The 21,787-nt window shown below is 53.5% G+C and overlaps 1 protein-coding gene and 1 long non-coding RNA gene across 8 annotated transcripts; both read left to right on the top strand.

The window, feature by feature from the left end:
• Nucleotides 1-19,523, top strand: ADGRG5 (adhesion G protein-coupled receptor G5). 7 transcript variants are annotated; one of them, XM_045989246.1, is made up of 14 exons: nucleotides 1-193; nucleotides 320-457; nucleotides 582-625; nucleotides 7,443-7,544; nucleotides 7,736-7,814; nucleotides 8,429-8,585; nucleotides 9,151-9,267; nucleotides 9,777-9,890; nucleotides 11,549-11,701; nucleotides 12,461-12,582; nucleotides 12,840-13,108; nucleotides 14,980-15,094; nucleotides 17,560-17,837; nucleotides 18,222-19,523. In XM_045989246.1, the coding sequence occupies exons 2-14, from the start codon at nucleotides 393-395 to the stop codon at nucleotides 18,320-18,322; spliced, it is 1,716 nt and encodes a 571-aa protein (XP_045845202.1). In that variant the 5' UTR covers nucleotides 1-193; nucleotides 320-392; the 3' UTR covers nucleotides 18,323-19,523. The 7 variants fall into 7 exon arrangements, with proteins under 7 accessions (XP_045845202.1, XP_045845206.1, XP_045845203.1 ...); XM_045989250.1 differs by lacking the exon at nucleotides 1-193 and adding an exon at nucleotides 2,147-2,347 and having other exon boundaries at nucleotides 200-457; nucleotides 18,222-19,521; XM_045989247.1 differs by lacking the exon at nucleotides 1-193 and adding an exon at nucleotides 1,974-2,347 and having other exon boundaries at nucleotides 200-457; nucleotides 18,222-19,521.
• A 1,063-nt stretch (nucleotides 19,524-20,586) lies between these two features.
• Nucleotides 20,587-21,492, top strand: LOC123930679. Its single transcript, XR_006816123.1, has 3 exons — nucleotides 20,587-20,743; nucleotides 20,861-20,960; nucleotides 21,067-21,492. It is a non-coding gene; the product is annotated as an uncharacterized LOC123930679 (long non-coding RNA).
• The last annotated feature ends 295 nt before the right edge of the window (nucleotides 21,493-21,787 follow it).

Here is a 21,787-nt window from a genome sequence, read left to right as displayed (position 1 = left end):
TACCCCGTGAGGTGGTACCGTCTCATCTCCATGTTAGAGGGGAAACTGCCGCTCAGAGGGTTTCAGTCACTTGCCCCAGGTCCCCCAGCCAGTAAATGGCAGGCCTGCGGTTTGGTTTGAGGGGTTTGAGGCCCTGGGGTCAGACCCCGCCCTTGCCTGAGGCTGTGGCCTTCTCAGTCCCGTTGATTGTCAGGTCAGGCGGGGATTATTCTCCCTTTTCTGCAGGTGGGGAAACTGAGGCCAAAAAGGCGCAGAGCAGAGGTGGGTCTTGAAACCTTGCGGGTGCTCCGTGGGCCAGCCCTCCCCCGTCTCCCCACAGCCCAAGCGCCTCTGCAAGGTTCAGCTGCCCCCCGGAAGCGCTGCAGGCACCAGGTGAGGGATGAGAGCAAGAGATGTCCTGCCCAGCTACAGTTCAGAGGAAGCAAAAGGCTGCTGGCGGGGAAAGAAGAAGTGAAGCGTGAGTGTGGTGTGGGGTGGGAGCACCGGGTGAAGAGAGAAGGGGAGGGCTGAGGACCCGGGCTGAGCAGTGCAGAGAGGCAGCCCCGGCACACACTCCAACTTCCCTTTCTCTCTGTGGACAGGACGGTGACAGCGATACAGCAGCTGGACAGCAGCGGCCCCACAGGTCAGCCCCACCGGCAGTTCTATTCCCTGCTCCCGCAGCTCTCTGTCCTCATCTGTCAGGTCCCCAGCAGGCACCGGGCTTGTCCCTGCCCTGGTGGGCCCAGGATCCGTGACATCCTAGGGGCTCCCGGCTGGGGGCACACCCTCATTCTCTTCACCCTCTGGTGGCAACTCCAGAATCTCTGGGAATGCAGAAGTCTGTCGATCTCTCCATCTCTCTATTTTTTAAAAGATTTTATTTATTGCTTTGATAGAGCATGAGCGGGGGTTGGGGGTGGGGAGGGCAGGGGGAGAGGGGGAAGCAGACTCCCCGCTGAGCAGGGAGCCTGCCTTGGGACTCCATCCCAGGACCCTGAGATCATGACCTGAGCTGAAGGAGGATGCTTAAACCACTGAGCCACCCAGGTGGCCCTCTATTTATTTATTTATTTATTTATTTATTAAAAAGATTTTTCTTTATTTATTTGACAGACAGAGATCACAAGTAGGCAGAGAGGCAGGCAGAGAGACAGGAGGAAGCAGGCTCCCCGCTGTGCAGAGAGCCCGATGCAGGGTTCGATCCCAGGACCCTGAGATCATGACCCGAGCCGAAGGCAGAGGCCCAACCCGCTGAGCCACCCAGGTGCCCCTCTATTTATTTTTTTAAAGAGCAATTTAAATTAAGGAGTGGTTAGGCTCTCGGTTCAAGTCCTAGCTCCCCACTGTGGCCTAGGGCAAGTTCTTAGACTTTTCTGGATTTCAGTTTCCTCATCGGTAGAATGGGGTGAATCTGGGAACCTGTACCATGGAAGACATGGGGGAGAGTCCACATGTTTCTACCCAGAAATTTCTAGCTCAGAAGTTTCTACTGGGCTAATGCGAGCTGGTGTCCTTCCTCTCGGAGTGACCTGGACTGGAACCTGGCAACAGTGTGTCTCAGGGAAGTGGCTCTGGTGCTGGCTTGGTCGCAGACTCCGGCTGGGCCTTGGTGTGGCCTCCCTTTCCCTGCCTGTGAAATGGGGCTAAGAATGCTACTTGTCAGGGATTTCCTGCGGAGACCACGGGTTCACTCATCTCCCAGGCCATGCTGAGGCCAGCAGTGGGAGCTCTAGCCTGTGGCTGGCAGGAGTGGCTCTTTGGGGCAGGGGGCAGCAGGGCCACATGCAGGGGTGTGGCTGGCTCAGCAGGCCTGGGGCTGTGGGAGACAGGGTGGGCTGCAGGGGGGTGGGGGGGTGCATGGTCAGTCCCAGGGAGGAAGGCAGGGGGTCCCAAGTCTTATGCTCAGTTCTGGGCTGGGGCTTTGGATCAGAACCCTAAACTTGCAGTGGGGATTGTGAAAATGTCTCTGAGTCTCTCTTCCCGGGAGATAGGTCTCCTTGGCCTCACTTTATGGACAAGACACCCTGAAGCATGGAGAAATGGACTTATTGCCCAATGTCATGGCCCAGGCACTGACTACTGGAACTGATTATCAAATTTGCATCTTCTAAAGCCTGTGGCCTGCGCTCTGCACGTTTCCTCATGTCTTTGTTGGCCTCGACAGAGTCTTACTCATCTGTAGAGCAACTCAGACACCCAGCCGTCTTGGAGATGCTGCAGTGCACAGCGCGGGGAGGGCAGCTGACTTGGAGTCTACAGCGCTGGGTTTGAGTCCCAGCCTGACCACTGGCCTGCTGTAACCCCAGGCCAACTCTTAGCGGTTTCCAGTTTTCCCAAGATCCACTGGAACCATCTTGGACATCAGGTAAGGGAGTTCTGTTTTCCGGGGAGCCCCAGATAAGGAGCTGCAGGGTAGATGGTGAGAGGGGTGAGGGTGTGGGGTGACCAGGCACAGTGGCCACTCTGAGGGGCTGGGGGGAGCGGTGCTGAAGTCTCAAGCAGAAGTGAGGACTGTGGTTCGCCCCTGGGAAAGGTAGTGGAAACCACAGTCATCTGGGGTACTTGGAGGAGGTCTCACTTCTCCTTTGGCCTTGATTTCTCCAGCTGGTCTTGGGGTTAGGCCACCCTCTTCCCTCTGTAGACTCAGATCAGGGTGGCCAAGGGCCTGGGGTCTAGGTCTTACAGTCCAGACCCTGGAGGTCAAATCCACATTGTGCTCTGGTCCTCAGTTTCCCCATTCACACAGTGAGGGAGGGGACAAGATGACCCAAGATCCCCTCTGCACTATGGGGCCCTCAGTCTTCTCATCTGAAACGTCTCAAATTGTTTCCTTCAGCGCTTCCTTTGTCTCCTCAGATCTTTCCCTCCTCTCTTCTCTGAAGGTTCTGAGAATTGCCCAAGATAACAGCCGAGCAGCTAACCAAGTGGCCAAATGACTAAGAACCCAGTGTTCTATGACTCCAACCAAAGTCTCTACTCTCTCTCTCTTTCTCTTTTTCAAAGATTTATTTATTTGAGGCAGGGGAGGTGTGAGGTAGGGGCAGAGAGAGAGGAAGAGAGATATTCTCAAGCAGACTCCCCACTGAGCATGTAGCCTGACCAGGGCTCAATCCCACAGCCCTGAGATCATGACCTGATCAGAAACCAAGAGTCAGATGATTAACTGACCAGACCACCCAGGAGCCCTTCTAGTCTCTTTTCAAATAAATACATACATTAATAAATAATGTTAAGATAAATGGATGGGAGCACCCAGAGAAAAGTATCCCATCCCCATATCACACTGTACTCCAGGATTGATGCAAATGAACTAAGGGTTCCCATGTGAACGGTGAAACCTCACAAGTCCTGCCAGAAACTTAGGAGAATTCCTTTGTAACTGGAGTAGGGTAGGGTTGGCCTTTCTAGCTTTGACTCAAAATCCAGAAGCCAAAAGAGAAAAATACTGGTAATTCTGGTCACACAAAAATTATACACATAAAAAAAGACTTATACACGGCAGAAGGACCATATGTAATGTACAAAGACAAATGATAAGCCAGGAAACATATTTGCAACTCGCATAATAGACCACGAGCTGATTTCCCTACTATGTAAAGAGTTTCGAGAAGATGGTAAGGAAGCTTTGAACGTAAAACAAAAAATGGGTGGATGGTGAACTTGGACTTGGGAGAAAAGTTGTCAGAGCAGCTGCACTGTTGGAAGGAACCAAAGACTGGAACCCACACAGCCTGCTGTTCTGAGGGCATCTGCTGAATAAGTTAGCGCTTTTCCCTCCAACGTCGGACTGTGCAGTTGGAAAAGAAAAAGTGGAAACTCTAGGTACTGTTACGGAAAGCTCTCCAAGATGTATTTTCAAGCCAAAAAAGTTTTCATGTAAGACAAGGAGAATCTTATATCCTTATATTTATTTGAGACTTGGGAAGATTCAGCAAACATTAGCAGCAGTAGTTACCTGGGGGAGACTGCCTGGGAAGGGAGTGGTTGGGTGACACAGGAGACAGAGATCATTTGCATTTACACCTTTGTGGACTTACTTAGTGTTTGGATTTGAAAGATGTAAATTTCTAAACTCTCTGAAGAGCAGGGACATCTGGGTGGCTCAGTCAGTCAAGCATCCGATTCTTTTTTTTTTTAAATATATATTTTATTATTTTTTTAAGATTTTATTTATTTTTTTGACAGACAGAGATCACAAGTAGGCAGGCAGAGAGAGAGGAGGAAGCAGGCTCCTTGCAGAACAGAGAGCCCGATGCGGGGCTCGATCCCAGGACCCCGGGATCATGACCGGAGCTGAAGGCAGAGGCTTTAACCAACTGAGCCACCCAGGCACTCCCAAGCATCCCATTCTTGATCCCCCGCTCAGGTCTCGATCTCGGGCTCGTGAGTTCAAGCCTTGCATTGGGCTCCATGCTGGGTGGGGAGCCTCCTTAAAAACACAAAAACTCTCAGGGGCGCCTGGGTGGCTCAGTGGGTTAAAGCCTCTGCCTTCGGCTCAGGTCATGATCCCAGGGTTCTGGGATCGAGCCCCACATCGGGCTCTCTGCTCAGTAGGGAGCCTGCTTCCCTTCCTCTCTCTCTGCCTGCCTCTCTGCCTACTTGTGATCTCTGTCAAATAAATAAATAAAATCTTTGAAAAAAAAACACACACAACAACTCTCTTAAGAGTAAATAAAAATTGAGAAACGTGTAACTGTAATGTATGGGGTAACATTGGGAAATCGGGGCACCCAAAACAAGAGTCTGAACCTCACCACCCACAAGTGACCCCCGCAGCTTTCAGAACTTGGGTGTGTAAAAAATGTGACTTTTACAAGGATTGGATTACATTGCTTTGCAAGATATTTTTTTGTTTTTCATAAATAATAGGTCACCATTATTTTTCCATAATGGTAGTCATTTGGAGCATAAAAATTATAAGCATTAAAGACTTGTTTTTCTGTTGTGAGGGTAATACATGTTTGTTGTAGAAAATTTGAACTGTACCGGAAAACCTAAAAAGAAAGGAATCCTCCTCCCCATAACGTTATTAACATTTTGGTGACCATTCTTCTAGATACGCTCCTAGGCCTAAACATGTGTATTACCATAAATTTCCATACATGTGATTCCATTGTGTGTGTTATGTTCTACTGGCCCTTTCTAGGCAGTGAATGATATACTGTGCTCCTCTTTTATGTCCTTAATGACATCATGATTTTTGATAGTGAAATGGCACCTTAATGACATCATGATGTCCTTAATGACATCATGATTTTTGATAGTGAAATGGCATTCCATTGTACTGAACTTTGAATTTTTACTTTGGAAAACAATGATCAATTCACAGGAGGTTGCAAAAAAAAAAAGTACAGAAAGATTTTGTATACACTTCACCCAATTCTTTATAGTCTCCTCCTTCTCCTTTTATTTGTTGTTTATTTGTTCCATCCTGGAACTTCCTTTTCTCCTGCTGCCTTCTGGACAGGATAGACCCTGGTCCTGCTGTCCCACCACCACCTGGGGGTATAGCTTCTTGCATTTTCTGTGAAGTAGTTTCACCTCTTCTCTGGTGGGATTTCCTGTATCCTATGTAGTCTTTCATGATTTACTCCCTTGTTCTCTTGGAGCGTATCCTCCAGCAGCTTTCTGAGACAGGGTGTGTGCCTTAAAATACCTGGTGATCCTTGGTTGACCATTCATCTTTGAGAGTGCAGCACTAACACTTAACTGCTTGTCAGAGCTGTTGACTGGGAAAGCTTCACCCTAAGTTTGGTCCTGGGCATTTCATTGAGGAGCACCAAAATATCTGTAATGATAGGATATTTTTCTTGGAATGGCCAGTTCTTTAGAGAAGAATTTTCTTCTGCCTTAGAGCATTGCCACCTAGCTGTTGCAGGCTTCTGAAAGCTGAGTGGAGAAGGAGGTGGGAAGGAACGTGGCTTAATTTTTCTATACATGAATGGCATCCCATCCTTCCCCTTAGATTGTCTATCATGCACTGTCTCCAGAGAATGAACTTTATGTTGGGGTGGTGTTGAGGGTGGTGGGGTTGTGACAGTGGTCCTGGACACCCCAGGTAGAGGAGGAAATCTGGGACCCCAGCTGGTCACTTTAAAGACTCATAGTTGGGCCACCTGGGTGGCTCGGTTGGTAAACGTTGGCTCTTGATTTCAGCTCAAGTCATGATCTCAGGGTCATGAGATCGAGTCCTGTGTTGGACTCTGCTGAGTGTGGAGACTGCTTGGATTCTCTCTCTCCCTCTCCCTCTGCCCCTCTGCCCCCTCCCACCCCAGGCTCACACATGTGCTCTCTCTCTCTTAAAAAAAACAAAAACAGGGGCACCTGGGTGGCTCAGTGGGTTAAAGTCTCTGCCTTCAGCTCAGGTCATGATCCCAGGGTGCTCTCTGCTCAGCAGGGAGCCTGCTTCCTCCTCTCTGCCTGCCTCTCTGCCTACTTGTGATCTCTCTCTGTCAAATAAATAAAAATCTAAAAAACAAAAACAACTCATAAGCTTCTACATCCCATTTTTTTTTTTGTTTTACTCCTCATCCCTGCTTTTAGAGGTTCTTGATGCCTCTAGTTCTCAAGTGTTCCCAGGGTTGTGAGGCTTCTCCCTGTCCCCTTCCCATTCCCCTCCCCTCACTCCACACCTCTCCCCACAGCAGGCACTTGGGGTGACACCTGCTTTGGCGTCTCCAGAGTTTTGCTAACCTTTGCCGCCTGCCGTCGTCTTCTTTCTCTTCGTTCTGTCTTTGCAGTTCTCTGCCCATTTTACTCACTCACTCTCAGTTTAGTGGAGTTTCAGGGGATTTGACATAAATTTTCTATATTTAAGCAGAAAGGTCTTAGTTTATTTTAAAACCACAGAAGGGGCGCCTGGGTGGCTCAGTCGGTTAGGCATCTGCCTTTGGCTCAGGTCATGATCCGGGGGTCCTGGAATCGAGCCGTGCGCTGGCCTCCCTGCTCAGCAGGGAGCCTGCTTCTCCACCTGCCGCTTCCCCTGCTTGTGCTCTCTCTCTTTCTCTCAGATAAATACAATCTTCAAAAAGAAATTTAAAACCACAGAAAACAAAAGCTTGGAGGGACAGACCTTTGTCCAAAGTCACATGTGGATCAATGACCGAGGCAGACAGGATTACATGTTGCTTCCAAGTGGCTTTTCCTGGATGAAATCAGGGCCCCAGAGGAGCCCCCAGAGAGGCCATTTTTGGGGACGGGGAGTGACTCAGGCAAAGCTGTTACTGACAGCCATTTTTGAACAAATGGTCAGGGGTTCTGGAGTCATAAAGACCTGACTCAAGGAACCTCATGCAGAGCAAGACCACTTCTGCCCTGAACCTCAGTTTCTCCATCTGTGAAATGCAAGAGTAACGAGGATCAATTAAGATGCTAGACGTCCTACACTTGGGACATGCCAGACACCTAGAAGTGAGAGGTCACTTTCTTACCACGGTGACAGTGACGTGCATCTTTTCTAGGGTGGAAGCCGGTTCTCAGAAGAGACTGGGTACAAGGCATGGATTGCCGGGGGGCCTTTTTCCTCTGCCTGTGCTTCATGACTTCTCAGAGTGAGACAATGGGTAAGAGGGTGATGCTGAACTGGGGGGCCATCTTCACCCGGGCCCCTGGCTGTGACATGAAAGGGGGATCCCTTGAAGCAAGGGAGCTTGAAAAGGGGCACTGTGGCCGCCTCGGGCAGCAGCAAGACTGAGGCTGGGGTGGAAGGCCCAGGGACAGAGGCTGAAATAGAGGTCTGACTTGCTCCCTGCAGACACATCCCAAGAACCCCTGCGATGCATGAAGAAACTGGAGTCCATAGCCCAAAGCCGCAAACAGGCTTCTCTTCCTGGGTGAGTCAGGAGATCCCCTCGTCCACCTAGAATCAGCTGTGCCTCCTACCCCCAGCTCGCGCCTCCAGTCAGTGGTCCGGGGCTGTCCAGTGTGGACCGTTAATCCATTCATTCAACATGCATTTATCAAGTACCTACTGTGTGCCTGGCACTAGGTTCTGGAGAGGCAGGATAAGCATGCCCTGCCCTCACCAAGTCTACTCTCTGGCTGGGGCCTTTAGCTATGGATGCCATGAAACCTGGTGCAGAATCCCATCTCTGCATTTGTCTGGGAAGGAGGGACAAGACTCGGGTTGGGCTCTCTCTGGGGTCCGCAGCTGCGGCTGAGGGGATAGGGCTGGTGAGTGGCCGGGGAAGCGCAGGGACTATCAGGCATTTCACTCAGCCACTAGAGAAGAGCCAGAAAAGGCTTCCAGAAGGAGGTGTCAACAAAGCTGGACCGGATAGAGAGGTAATCAGGAGACGTGGTTGAGTGGGTGGAGAGGTAAGCATGTGCCAGGGACGCGACGTGTGCTGAGGTCTGGGGATGGGAGAGGCCCTGCCCTTCTAGGCTGCCTGGGGCCCCTCCAGCCCCCAAGTCCACTGTGGACACAGGTCAGCTCTCTTGCTCTCAGCAACATCCAGGAGCTGGAGAAGAGCCTGTTGAACGCCAGCTTCAGGGGCAACAACCTGACCTTGCAAACACGCTCCATCCAGTCACTGATCTTCAAGCTGGGCTGCAGCTTCGCAGGCCTCTCACTGAACAGCACCACCATGGAGCAGTACTCCCAGGTCCGAGGTGGTGGTGGGGGGCTGGGATGGGGGGCAGGCAGGGCTTAAGGTCCCGACTCCCCTCCCCCTACCCATACTAATTTGGTCTGCCCGCCTAGCTGTGAGTTGCCTCCTCTGTAAGATGGGGCTGACGTCCTTTATGCAAATGATGGAAAAGGGGGTACCCTGTGGCCCCACAAGGGCGGCATTGTCTTCCTGCTTTTGCAGGTCTATGGAGGGAGGCAGCTGTGGGAGAGGCCATGGAATCCAGGGTCCTTGGAAGACCCTGGTGTGATTCCTACTGAATGCCTGGGCGCGGAAGGCAGAGGAGCTCTAGCGCCGGGGCCCCAGCCGGGTGGGGTCATTCAAAGTGGGGCGGCCTGGAGGGAGGGCCTGGGACCTCAGCACATTTGGGAGGAGGGGCAGCCTGCGTACTAGGAGAGAGCTCTGCAGATGGAGGCTCAGAGGAATGAAATGCCTGGGGTCAGGCCGGGAAGGCGTCACAAGGAGTGGGGAGCAGTGAAAGTGTTGGGCTGGTTCCAGAGGCTATGCACCCCAGGCTCACCTGTCTGCACCCCCTCCATAGGCTGGGGTCTCCCACGCCATGCACTTCCCGGCAGAGCTGACCAAGGACACCTGCAGGGCCCGCCCCAGGGAGCTGCGTCTCATCTGCATCTACTTCTCCACAGCCTACTTTTTCCCGGTCGGTGCCTTGGCGGGCCAAGCAGGGTGGGCGTGGGCCCCTTCCTGGGGGCACTGTGAACATCCACACCATCAAGTGGCCTCGTGGCAAGGACTGGCACCGGGTGGGACCAGCCCATCGTGGTCCCAGGCATTGCCCCTTCCGGGCCTCAGGAGGAGGAGAATGGTGGGAAGGCCCACTTATAGAAAACCTATTGTGAGCCTGTCCTAGGGGAGATGGACCAAGGTGCCTTTTTAACCTTGGCTTTGAAAGTGAGTGAGGATAGTGGTGAGTTAAGATAGAGACTGGAATGCACTCAACACAGGGCAGAGAGGTGTGGTGGGGAGAGGACAGCTTTCTGGGTGGAGGGGACGGGGCGCGTGAAAGATGCGAGGTTGGCCGTGCTGGCCACGTGACCGGCATGCTCCTTGCTCTCCTCCGGGGGAAGGGGCTGGCGAAGGGTGGCTCTCAGCCCTCAGCGGGGGTCTCTCTGCTTCCCCTGCAGTCAGCCCTTCTTGCTGTCGTTCCAGAATACCAACTCACGTGTGCTCAATAACTACGTCTTGGGAGCCCAGCTGAGTCACGGACACGTGAGCAACCTCAATGAGCCTATCAGCATCAGCTTCCAGCACAACCAGAGTCTGGTACTTTTGGGGGGGGTGCCCCCATTTCCACCTCACCCCTTCCCCCTTGTGGCTCTCCTGTTGAATTTGGCTTGACCAAACCCAAATATGTGGCAGCATTTTGAAAACAGATGATTTCAAATCGATCACAGTTTAAAAATTCCTGTCAAAAGAATCAGAGAGAAGTTTTTAGTTCTGCAGTAGGCAGGATTTTTTTTTTTTCTTTCTAAGTAGGCACCATACCTAGCATGGAGCCCAGTGCCAGGGCTTGGGCTCAGGACCCTGAGATCAAGACCAGGAGCTGAGATAAAGAGTTGGAAACTTAATAAAATGAGACACACAGATGCCCCCTAGGCAGGACTCTGAGTTGCAAGTGATAGAAAACCAAGTGAAGCCAGCTTAAGCACAAAAGGGAATTGATTGACTCACATAAATAAAATGTCCAGAGCTGTCAAGCTTCAGGCATGGCTGGATCCAGGGACTTATATAATGCCACCCTGACTCAGCCTCTTTCCATTTCTCAGCAATGGTTTCCTGCCTTGGCTCTCTACTCTGGCAAGATGGCAGCTTAAGTGCTAGACCTCTGTCCCCTCTTCCCAGCAGGCTCTTCCTCATCAGTGCAAACCAGGGTCCCAGAACAGAGTTCTAAAGGTCCAGCTGGGTCATGTGTCCATCTGTGAACCAGGTCGATGGAATGTGGGATTGGCCAGGCCCGGCTCACATGGCTCAGGGACTGGGCTGGATTCATCTGACCTGCCATGGGGAGAGGCGTGGGTCCTCCAGAGAAATGCAGAAGCTGATCCTGGAGGAAGGGAGAAGGGCTGCCGGGTGGGCATAAGCTCTGAGGCCTCTACTCTTCTGGCCCTGGCATCCCTTAAAAGCCCAGAGCCTCTGTGTTCTTCCCTGACTTCCCATCAGCCTCTTTGGGACTGTGCTGCACTCCCAATTTCTCCATCATACTCTCCCCGACTTTTTAAAAAGACTTTATTTATTTATTTGACAGACAGAGATCACAAGTAGGCAGAGGTAGGCAGATTGGGGGGGGGCAGGCTCCCTGCTGAGCAGAGAGCCTGATGCGGGGCTGGATCCCAGGACCCTGAGAGCATGACCTGAGCCAAAGGCAGAGGCTTAACCCACTGAGCCACCCAGGCGCCCCCATACTTCCTTTTCTTTGCTCTGAGGCTTCAGTCGTTTTCCATGGCACTGCCTGTGTCATTTGCCCCCCCTCCACCCACATGACTTGGCATCCAGGTTGTCTGTGAGTGAGTCTCTCCCCCACATGGGGCTTGGGGCTGCACCATCATTGTTCTCCATGGGGAGGAGGGGAAAGGGGACAGTCGATTACAGAACACCTACTGTCCAGCCAGAGCTGGACCCTCAAGATTCCTCACTGCCTGTAATTTAATACCATCCTTGGGACTTGGGTATAGATGATCCCATTTTGCTGATGAATAAACCGAGGTTTAGAGAAGCTCAACCACTTGCCCAGGTTACTCTGAGAGTCAGAGTAGAGGTGAAGCTGGAATCTGGTTCTGTTGATGCCAAAGCCCAGCCAGTGCCTGGTAAAATGTTGACTAGAGTGCAGTTGAATCAACTTTGGCCCCTACAATTTCCAGACTCTGACCCACGGCCATCCCCCACATCCCTTGGATGCACCCAACTCCAGCCTCTTCCCTTAGGAAGGCTACACGGTGACCTGTGTCTTCTGGAAGGAAGGAGCCAGTAAACATTACTGGGGGATCTGGAGCCCTGAGGGCTGTCGCACAGAGCAGCTCTCACCTTCCAGGGTGCTCTGCCGCTGCAATCACCTCAGCTACTTTGCTGTTCTCATGGTATGTGTGCCTCCAGTCCAGCTGAGGGGAGTCAAAGCAATAAAGGGCCCCATGTCTAAGCAAAAGGAGCAAGGCAGAGGTTGGTGTAGGGGACAAAATCCAACTCAATTGGGCTTAAGGAGGTAAAAGAGAAACTTATGAACTCATGTTGCTGAAGAAGCTATGTTAGGCTTCAGGCGTGGCTTGATCCAGATGCTCAATATCACCAAGACAGGGCTCTATCTATCTCCCAGCCATGCTTGCTTTGTGCTGGCCTAGCCTTCGGACAGGATTTCCCCACAGAAATCCTGCTAGCAGACCCAGGCTTCTAGCAGACCCAGGCTCATGTCCTACTAGCTGTTAGGCCAGTAGAAAGAATGAGAGCTTTCTCTTACCCAATTCTGCCAACTAGTCTTGGGACTGGGTCCCACTGTGTTGGAGTGTGTCCCACTCCCATCTCTCAGCCAGTCACTGGACAGGAGGAGGGAGGACTCTGATAAATCAGGCCTAGTGCACCTATTCACACATAGTAGGACCAGCCATGTGCACAGACAGTGGGGGAGGGTAGGTTCTCATAGAAAAAGGGGAGATGGGAGTTGGGGGGCGGGCAAAAGTCACTGTGTCTGCCAGAGCTTTTTTTTTTTTTTTTTTTTAAGCCAGGACCACAGTGAGGTTTGTGGTGCAACAGGAGGGTTTGGAGCTAAGGTCTTAGCAGGTCCCTGTCACTGTCGGGAGGGCATTTCCATGCTTCTGTCCCCCATCTCCCCTTCCTTCCTGCAGCAGCTGTCCCAAGCCCCGGTCCCCAGAGAGCTGCTGGTGCCTCTCATATACATCTCCCTAGTGGGCTGCAGCATCTCCATCGTGTCCTCGCTTCTCACTATCCTGCTGCACTTCCAGGCCAGGTACTCCCTGCCCCCAGGCTGGGCCTGCCCACCTGCTGCTGCTCAGCACCCCTCCTTCTTGTCTAACTGATTCCCCCAGAGCAGGGTGCGCTCCTCCAGGGCGTGGAGGTTGGGAGGCAGGAGACCAGACTTGCCGTGTGGCTGCTGTTCAGTCGCTGCCCCCCACCCCCAACCTCAGTCATGTGTCCCTGAGCCCTGGGGGTGGCACCGCTTGGGTGATGTCCCCAGACCACGGAAGGTCATGCTTCCACGTGCAGGAAGCAGGGCGACTCCATGACGCGCATACACATGAACCTGCACGCCTCCGTGCTGCTCCTGAATGTCGCCTTCCTGCTGAGTCCTCTGCCGGCCACGCCCCCCGTGCATGGGTCAGCGTGCACAGCAGTGGCTGCCATCCTGCACTTCGCACTGCTCAGCTGCCTCACCTGGACGGCCATCGAAGGCTTCAATCTCTACCTGCTCCTTGGGCGCGTCTACAACATCTACATCCGCCGATACTTGCTCAAGCTCTGTGCAGTGGGCTGGGGTAAGCAGAGCCTCCCTCCGATCTTGCTCCCTGAGGCTTCCGGCTGGACAGTGGACAGGGTGTCTACCCCTCTCCTGCCCTTCTCTTCTCCTCTTCCTCATCATAGTTACCGCATCCTGAGCACAGCTCATCCCTGTCAACGTTGGCCACTACTTTCTGCTCTACTGTTCTTATCATCCATTCTACCTCCAACAGCTCCATGACCATCACCTCCAACATCTTCATCACCTCCACCTCCAACACCTTTGTCCCCTCCACCTCCAACACCTTTGTCCCCTCCACCTCCAACACCTCCATCCCCTCCACCTCCAACACCTCCATCCCCTTCACCTCCAACATCACCTCCAACTTCTCCATCATCACCTCCAACATCGCCATCATCACCTCCAACACCTCCATCACCATCACCTCCAATACCTCTATCACCATCACCTCCAACATCACCACCTCCAACACCTCTGTCCCCTCCACCTCCACCACCTCCATCATCACCTCCAACACCTCCATCATCACCTCTGACTCCTCCAACACCATCACCTCCAACACCTCCATCACCATCACCTCCAATACCTCTATCACCATCACCTCCAACATCACCACCTCCAACATCTCTGTCCCCTCCACCTCCACCACCTCCATCATCACCTCCAACACCTCCATCATCACCTCTGACTCCTCCATCACCATCACCTCCAACACCTTCATCATCATCACCTCCAACACCTCTATCACCATCACCTCCAACAACTCTATCACCATCACCTCCAACACCTCCATCATCACCTCCAACACCTCCATCACCATCACCTCCAACATCGCCACCTCCAACACCTCTGTCCCCTCCACCTCCACCACCTCCATCATCACCTCCAACACCTCCATCATCACCTCTGACTCCTCCATCACCATCACCTCCAACACCTCCATCATCACCTCCAACATCTCCATCACCTCCAACACCTTCATCATCATCACCTCCAACACCTCTATCACCATCACCTCCAACAACTCTATCACCATCACCTCCAACACCTCCATCATCACCTCCAACACCTCCATCACCATCACCTCCAACATCGCCACCTCCAACACCTCTGTCCCCTCCACCTCCACCACCTCCATCATCACCTCTGACTCCTCCATCACCATCACCTCCAACACCTCCATCATCACCACCTCCAACACCTCTGTTCCCTCCACCTCCACCACCTCCATCATCACCTCCAACACCTCCATCATCACCTCTGACTCCTCCATCACCATCACCTCCAACACCTCCATCACCATCACCTCCAACACCTCCATCAGGATCGCTTCCAACACCATCATCTACCAACAACATCTACCAACAACATCACTACCACCTCTGACACTTGCATCACCTCCACCATCATCTCCACCATGTCTACCTCCAACATGGCCATCAATGCCACAACTATGTCTACCCCTGACTCTACCACGACCTTCAGCTCCACCTCCGTCATCACCATGATGCTCATCCTCCTCTTCAACACTATCTCTGACACCATCGTTACTGGCACCTCTAACCCCATCCTAGCTCCTCTTTACTATCTCAGTTTCCTCCTGAGTTCCGCCAGCCCTCTGTCCTGTTAGCTCCATCTCCCACCCCCCCACCACTGCCACTTCCATCCCACCCTGGAGCCCTCACTGACACCATCTTGGAGCGCAGCCTCCTCTAAGACCTACAGGCTAAGTGCCCTGAAGCTGGACCGTATGGGAGGGCCTGGGGGCTCAGAACAGACCTTCCCTTCCCTGCTTGCTCAGTGGAATTCTGTCTTAGCAGCCCCAGGGACCCATTTAGCAGCCTCAGGGTCACCTGACAGGTGCTGAGCCTCTGTCTTACCTCTCAGGGATCCCAGCCCTGCTGGTCCTGCTCCTTGTTGTCGAGAGCTCAGCATACGGACCCTGCACAATTCCAGTCTCCGGCAGCCAGGAAAATGGCACGGGCTTCCAGAACATGTCCATGTGAGTGCCCTGAGGGGTGTGGCAGGCTCCCTAGCTTTGGCAGAAGGGCCCAGGGGCTCTGAACAGGGTGTCCTGTAGGCAGGGTACTGGCTAGGGGGGCGAGGAGGGGGCTGTGGCTCAGAGAGGGATAGTTTCCAGGCTTTGCCATAGCCCTTCTCCTGGATCCCAAGGTCTCCTGCAGAGGCAAGCTCTTGTTCTAGGCTGGCTACCTCTAGGGAGCCCAGCATGAGCTCTGGTGCCTGCTCATGGGCTTCCGTGCCCAGGGCAGCAGGACCCCCGGCTTCTGGCCGAGTGCAGCGATCGGCCCAGCTCCCCTTCCTGCTCTCCGCCCTTGCTCCAGGAGGTCAGCCTGCGCCTGACTCTGCTCGCTCTTCCCACCACCTTGCTGTGCTCCCTCGGGCTCCTGTGGCTCCGACCTGCTTCTGCATAGTGCTGCTGGCCCTCAGACTGTCCTCAGCAGGGAGAGCACTGTGGGGGCTGGGACCCCCCAGGGACAGGGCTCAGCGTGTGTGTGTGTGTGCGTGTGTGTGGGTGTGTGTGGGTGTGTGTGTGGGTGGGTGTGTGCGTGTATCAGGTAGCCTGGGCAGTCTGCGGGACAGACTCTGCTGCCTCTTCCTGTGCCCTAAGAATGAAGGTTCTCACGGCCAACATAGGGAGAGTAGCTGAACGAACCCCTGTAGACCTATCTCCTGTTTAAACCATGCAGCAGGGGGTAGGTCCTACTGTCAGCCTCTGTTTACAGTTAGGGAAACCGAGGCACAGGCTGCTGAAGAACCCCACCCAAGGAAACCCAGGTGGTTCCTGGCAGAGCTGGGATTTGGACACAGGCAGGCTAGTTCCAGAGCACCACCCCCCATTGCCCCTCCCAGCCTTCTGGAAGCGAGGTTGGCTGGGGTTCATTCCTCTCACTGTGGGGGGTGGGGCTGCTTTCTTAGAGGTGTGCCTTAGGGCTCCTTCACCATGTAATTTTTTTTTTTTGTAAAGATTTTATTTATTTTACAGAGAGAGAGATCACAAGTAGGCAGAGAGGCAGGCAGAGAGAGGGAGGGGGAAACAGGTTCACTGCTGCTCAGAGAACACGATACGGGGCTCGATCCCAAGACCCTGAGATCATGACCTGAGCCAAAGGCAGAGACTGAACCCACTGAGCCGCCCAGACGCCCCACCATGTAGTTTTTGTATAACATGTGCTGGGGACCGGAGGACTGGGCGGGGGCAGGAAGCACAGTGTTGCTGGGCTGTCACGGAGTACCCCACTCCAAGAACCCCCCTCTCCAAGTCTCCTTCTCCCTCTCCCCCGGTGTTCTGTGACTTTTATTTTCCTGCATTTATAAAACCCTTACCAAGTCTATTTGTGTTCCTGAACACAGAACAGCAATAACCAAACCTTTGGAAGGAACTCTAATACCCTCCGACATGTTAATAAGGTTAATAAGTTGCAACATAGCCAGCCCTGCGGGACAGTTCGGTGGCAGTGAAAAGGAATGATCCATGAGCCCCTTGCATTAATCTCCCAAATAACAATCAAGGCCCCTTGTGGCTGTGGCGGCAGGTGCCCACGGTGGGGGCCTGAGCAGGGGCTGGGACAGGGGCACAGGCTCTGGGCTTGGAGCATGGGGCTTCAAGTCCCACCTTTGCCTCTGAGCAAGCCTGAGCCTCAGTTTCCTCCTCTGCGGGGCAGGGATGACTATGGACCTGCCGCATATGGTCCTCATGTGGAACAGATGGGCTCACTTGCGGAAAGCATGTGACATGGTGTCTGACTGGGGGAAAGGCACCGCCTGTCTTGCCAGTGTCTCGGGGACACAAAGGGCATGAAGGCCTCAGGGAGGGCTGAGAGCAGGGCTGGGGCCACGGCCAGGCCTCTGTTCTTCCCTTGGCCCTTGGTGGCCTCATCCTGCTTCTCACTCAATGTGCCGTAGCTGTTCACTGCTCGGGAGCCCCATCTAGCTGATGGTGGTGGTGGGGGGGTGGTCCTGGGGCAGGGCGCCCTTTGCACAGAGATGGTGCTGAGATGATGTTGACCTTGTGGTGGGTGGGAAGAGAAGCCTCCAGGAAGAGGGCTCTGGGCCAGGGATCCAGTAGTGTTTTAGACAAGTGGGCAGCTGGGCTGGCCATGGAAGGGGAGAGAGGTGAGATGGAGAAGCGACGAGAGGAAGAGTTTTCAGGTGAGTAAAGGCATAAGAGGGCCCTGTGTGGTTGGAAAGGAGAACATAGGGATCTTCAGGCCGGGGGCCGAGGTGGCAGGGGGGCCCTAATGTGATGCCCTGGCTGGAAAGCCAGGGCCCGAACTTCACACGTGTGGTCGGACAAGAAGCAACAGGTCTGGCCTGGGAGACAGGACCAGGTTCAAGAGCCCATCCTGGGGCCCAGAGACCAGGATCTCTGTACCCACACCCCTCCCTCCCGCCAGTCTGGGGCACCACGCCGACCCTGGCACTTCCCCCTCCCTTGCTCCCTTGCAGGTGCTGGGTGCAGAACCGCTGGGTGCACAGTATCTTGGTCATGGGCTACGGCGGTCTCACGTCTCTTTTCAACCTGGTGGTGCTGGCCTGGGCGCTGTGGGTGCTGCAGCGGCTGCGGGCCAGGGACAGGGTGCTGAACCCGCGGGCCTGCCGGGACAGCGTCACCGTGCTGGGCCTCACCGTGCTGCTGGGCACCACTTGGGCCTTGGCTTTCTTCTCCTTTGACGTCTTCCTGCTGCCCCAACTCTTCCTCTTCACCACGTTCAACTCACTGTACGGTAGGGCCCGCCGGAGGCCTGCAGGAAGCCCCTGGGGGTGGTGCTCGGCCGGTCAGATGTTGACTGCTCAAGGCTTCAGGTCAACGGGTCAAGTCAGGGGCTGAAATTGAGCTCCCCCTTCCCTGCCAAGCTGGTTCGGGGCTCCTTCTGTCCATAGAAAGGGGCATTTCCTCCTAATTGGCACAAAACCCTCTGGCCTGCTGACAGTTGGTCGGCCACCTTCTGTGCTCTGCCCCTTCTGGTTTCCAACAGGGAGGGACTCTGAGATTTTTCTCCTGGGCTTTAGGGAAGCCCAGCTCACCTCCACTGAGGAGGTCCCTGGATTCTGGGTGAGGCCCCACGTCTCTCCTTCTAGTCTCCTGCTGACCCGCTTTTCCCTTGCAGGTTTCTTCCTCTTCCTGTGGTTCTGCTCCCAGAGGTGCCACTCCGAGGCAGAGATGGAGACAGAGATGGAGGGGTTCAGCTCCTCCCAGACGATGCTGTAGTCTGGGCCTCCTCGCCCAGAAGCCCTCGCCTTTCTGGCCGCCTACAGCCCAAGGCTCCAGGCTCCCCCCAGAGAAGGTGGCAGGCCAGCTGCTGAACACCAGGGGCCCCTGTGGCCTGCAGGGAGGCTTTTCCACCTCCGTGGCTTCCCCAGGCCCAGCCTCCCCTGGCTTCTTGGGGATGGGAAGGCAGAGCCTCTTTCCTCGCCTCTGAGGCAGGTGGCCCGTGGCCAGGTGGCCCTCTGCTAATTGGGTAGGTTTGAATTGCCCCTGGTAGGCGTGACCATATGGGCTCTAAACCCAAGCTCAGGCTACTGTTGTGGAGAATCAGCATTGCCCTTGACCTCTGTCCAAGCAAGAGGGAGAGGGCTCCTAAAGCCAGCTCCATTCCTGGGCTGCACACCAGGGGGAGCTGTTGGCCTGTGCACGGAAGCCATCGGCTCCCGGAATCCTATCTGGAAATACTGTCTGGGGACATGACACACCAGATGGAGGGTTCCGGCTTCTGGGACCGCTCCTGCTGAGTGACCAAAGAAAGGATTCTCGCACTGTTTGCACACCCATTTCTCTTTTCCCAACACAGCTGTTCGCTCTGGGCCTTGGGGTCTTGGGCGTCCAACACACTGGAGCAGGTGGGCTGGGGGAGGCACTCAGAGCCCCGCTGCAGGCCGTCAGACAGGTAATAACGACTTTGGATGGCATGGCGAGGGTCCTGGAGCCGGATCCCTTTTAACCTGGGGGTGGGGGCGGGGATCTTCTACTCTCTGTTTATTTCTGGATGCCCATAGCCCTTGGCCAGCTGCTGAGTGGCCTTGCCATTTGCTAGTTGTGTGACTGTGGACAGACCACTCAAGCTCTCTGTGCCTTAGTTTTCCCATCTGTAGAATAGGGGCAGTTGTGCTGATTTTGAAGATGAAAAAAAAAGAATCCATATTAAAGAGGCTTAGCAAGTAGGAAGTGCTCAATAAATCATTATTATTGTCACCATTAGTATTTTTGCTATTATTATTAACAGAGTTGACTGAGAGGGCAAACCATCTAAACTCTAGGCCCGATAGGCCCAGCTCCTCGCTGGGCACAACCTGCTTTCCCTCAGCTCCATCACTTCCTCTTCCACTTTCCCTAGAGTGGCCTTTGCTCTGACTCCAGACAGTTTCCCCCAACCTTTATCAGGGTGATGTGGGTCTCCATCCAAGCACTGAGCCCTGTCCTGAGTGGTACCGGGCCCCTTGGTCCTTGGGGTGGGCTCCCCCACTAAGGAGGGGGCAGAGGGATCATGGGAAGTCCCAGGCCCTCTCTGGACCAGCTCCAGGAAGTGGTGACACAGCTGGGCCTTGCTTGTGACTTGGCCCACCCCACTGGTTCAGGCGCGGCCTCTTAGATACTCCCAAGCCCAGGGCCACCCAAGGGAGGCTATGGCCATAGTAACAAGGGCATGGTTCTGGTGGTTCCAGGAGATAGGCCAGGCTTGCAGCTCTGAGCACCAAGGGGGGCCAGGCTCTCGGCAGGGGTCACTTCTCAGAAATGTCCCACTGGGTACAGGGGGCAGGGGTGGGAGAGACCTGCTGGGCCTCCCTGCCCTCTCCTCACTGCCAGCAGGGTCCTGGCCTGCTCCAGACTGGCCACTGGGCGTTGGGCCCAGCTCTCAGGGGGCTTCCAGATCAGTGGGAAGATGGAATGGGTAGGAGGAAAAATGGACAGCAGAGGGGTCACGTACTAGAAGTTTCCGTGTTGTTCAGTTGCTCAGAAGGCGTAGTGTGTGTATGTGACGGGGTGAGGTTTGAAAGCTGGGCTGCCAGTTAAAATACAGAATGCTAAATTTAGGAGAAAGATACGAAAAATTAAAAAATTATTCATTGTGTATCTGAAATTCAAATTTAGCTGAGCATCCTATACTTGCCTATCTCCTCTCCCTTTAAAAAAAAAGATTTTACTTATTTATTTTAGAGAGACAGCGAGAGCTCTCACAGGTATGAGCAGGGACGGGGTGGAGAGGGGCGGGGGTGGTGGTGGAAGCAGACTCCCTGCTGAGCAGGGAGCTTAAGGGGGACAGCGGGGAGTGGAGGCCTAGATCCCAGGACCCCAGGATCATGACTTGAGCTCAAGGCAGACGCTTAACCTACCGAGCCACCTGGGCACCCCTTTTCTAACACTTTCTTTTGTTGTCTGGCAACTCTTTATTTATTTTTTAAAGATTTTATTTATTTTAGAGGGAGCATGAGCTGGGGTGGGGCTGGGACAGAGAAAAAGGGAGAGGGACAAGCAGACTTCCTGCTGAGGGCAGAGCCCCATGAGGCTTGATGCGGGGCTCTATCCAAGAATCCTGAGATCACCACCCGAGCCGAAGTCAGACGCTCAACCAAACAAGCCAGCAAGATGCCTCGACAATACTATGGTCAAGGACCATCGGCATAGGCGTCTGGGGTGTGTACCCTTTACCCTTCAAATAAACCCCATGTGCGCTGACTGGGGACCCCCTCTGTCCACCAAACAAGCCCCCATATTCAGGGGGCTTGACTCAGCGCCGGGCTCCTCCCCCAGGCTCCCCTTTCCAGCCATCTACGAAGGGCTGACGGAACGTGAGCTGACTTCCCAGCAACCACAACAGAAGCTAAAAGGCTGGAATGATCTCTGAAAAGTGGTAAGGGCAAGTGAATGTCAACTCAGAATGGGGCCCAGCATAAGTGCCTTTCAAGAACCAAAACAGAAAGAAAAGAAAAAAACCACATTTATTTTTACAATCACAGATAACCAGAAGTGAGGGAGCCACCAAAGACACTTCCCAAGGATGTGCTTCAAGAAGGAAAAGAATTCCAGAAAGTCAGCCCGAGAGGGAGGAAGGGACGGGGAACCTAGAGAATGGTAAATGTAGGTAACGCCTACATTTGAACATCATCTGTATAAAAGAATAATGACTTATTTCTGATGTTGAGGAAAAACAGGTCTGAAATGTTGGACAGCCATAGTATATGTGTGTGGGAGACCAAGACTAACGTGTTCTAAACATTCCTCCCTTGCATCTGGGGAGTGGGTAAATATATTGTTGAACATTAGACATTGTTAATTAAATGTGAGTGGTCCAAGTTAAAGGACCTAAAAAAAACCCTGGAATATATACATTTCATTTCAATAGAGAGGAAAAGGTAGGACAGGAAAACAAACACATAAAAAGCTTTTTAAAAGGTTAAGGAAGGAGTGGTGCCTGGGTGGCTCAGTGGGTTAAGCCTCTGCCTTCAGCTTGGGTCATGATCTCAGGGTCCTGAGATCAAGCCCCCCACATTGGGCTCTCTGCTCAGCAGGGGGAGCCTGCTTCCTCCTCTCTCTCTGCCTGCCTCTCTGCCTGCTTGTGATCTCTCTCTCTCTCTCTGTGTCAAATAAAATCTTAAAAAAGGTTAAGGAAGGAGAAAAAAGAAATAGAGCAGGACTAGGGGTGCTTGGCTGGCTCAGTCGATAGAGTATGTGACTCTT

The sequence above is a fragment of the Meles meles genome, chromosome 19 (genome assembly GCF_922984935.1).
Source record: "Meles meles chromosome 19, mMelMel3.1 paternal haplotype, whole genome shotgun sequence".
Taxonomy (NCBI): domain Eukaryota; kingdom Metazoa; phylum Chordata; class Mammalia; order Carnivora; family Mustelidae; genus Meles; species Meles meles.
This window is presented reverse-complemented; position numbering and strand designations above follow the sequence as displayed.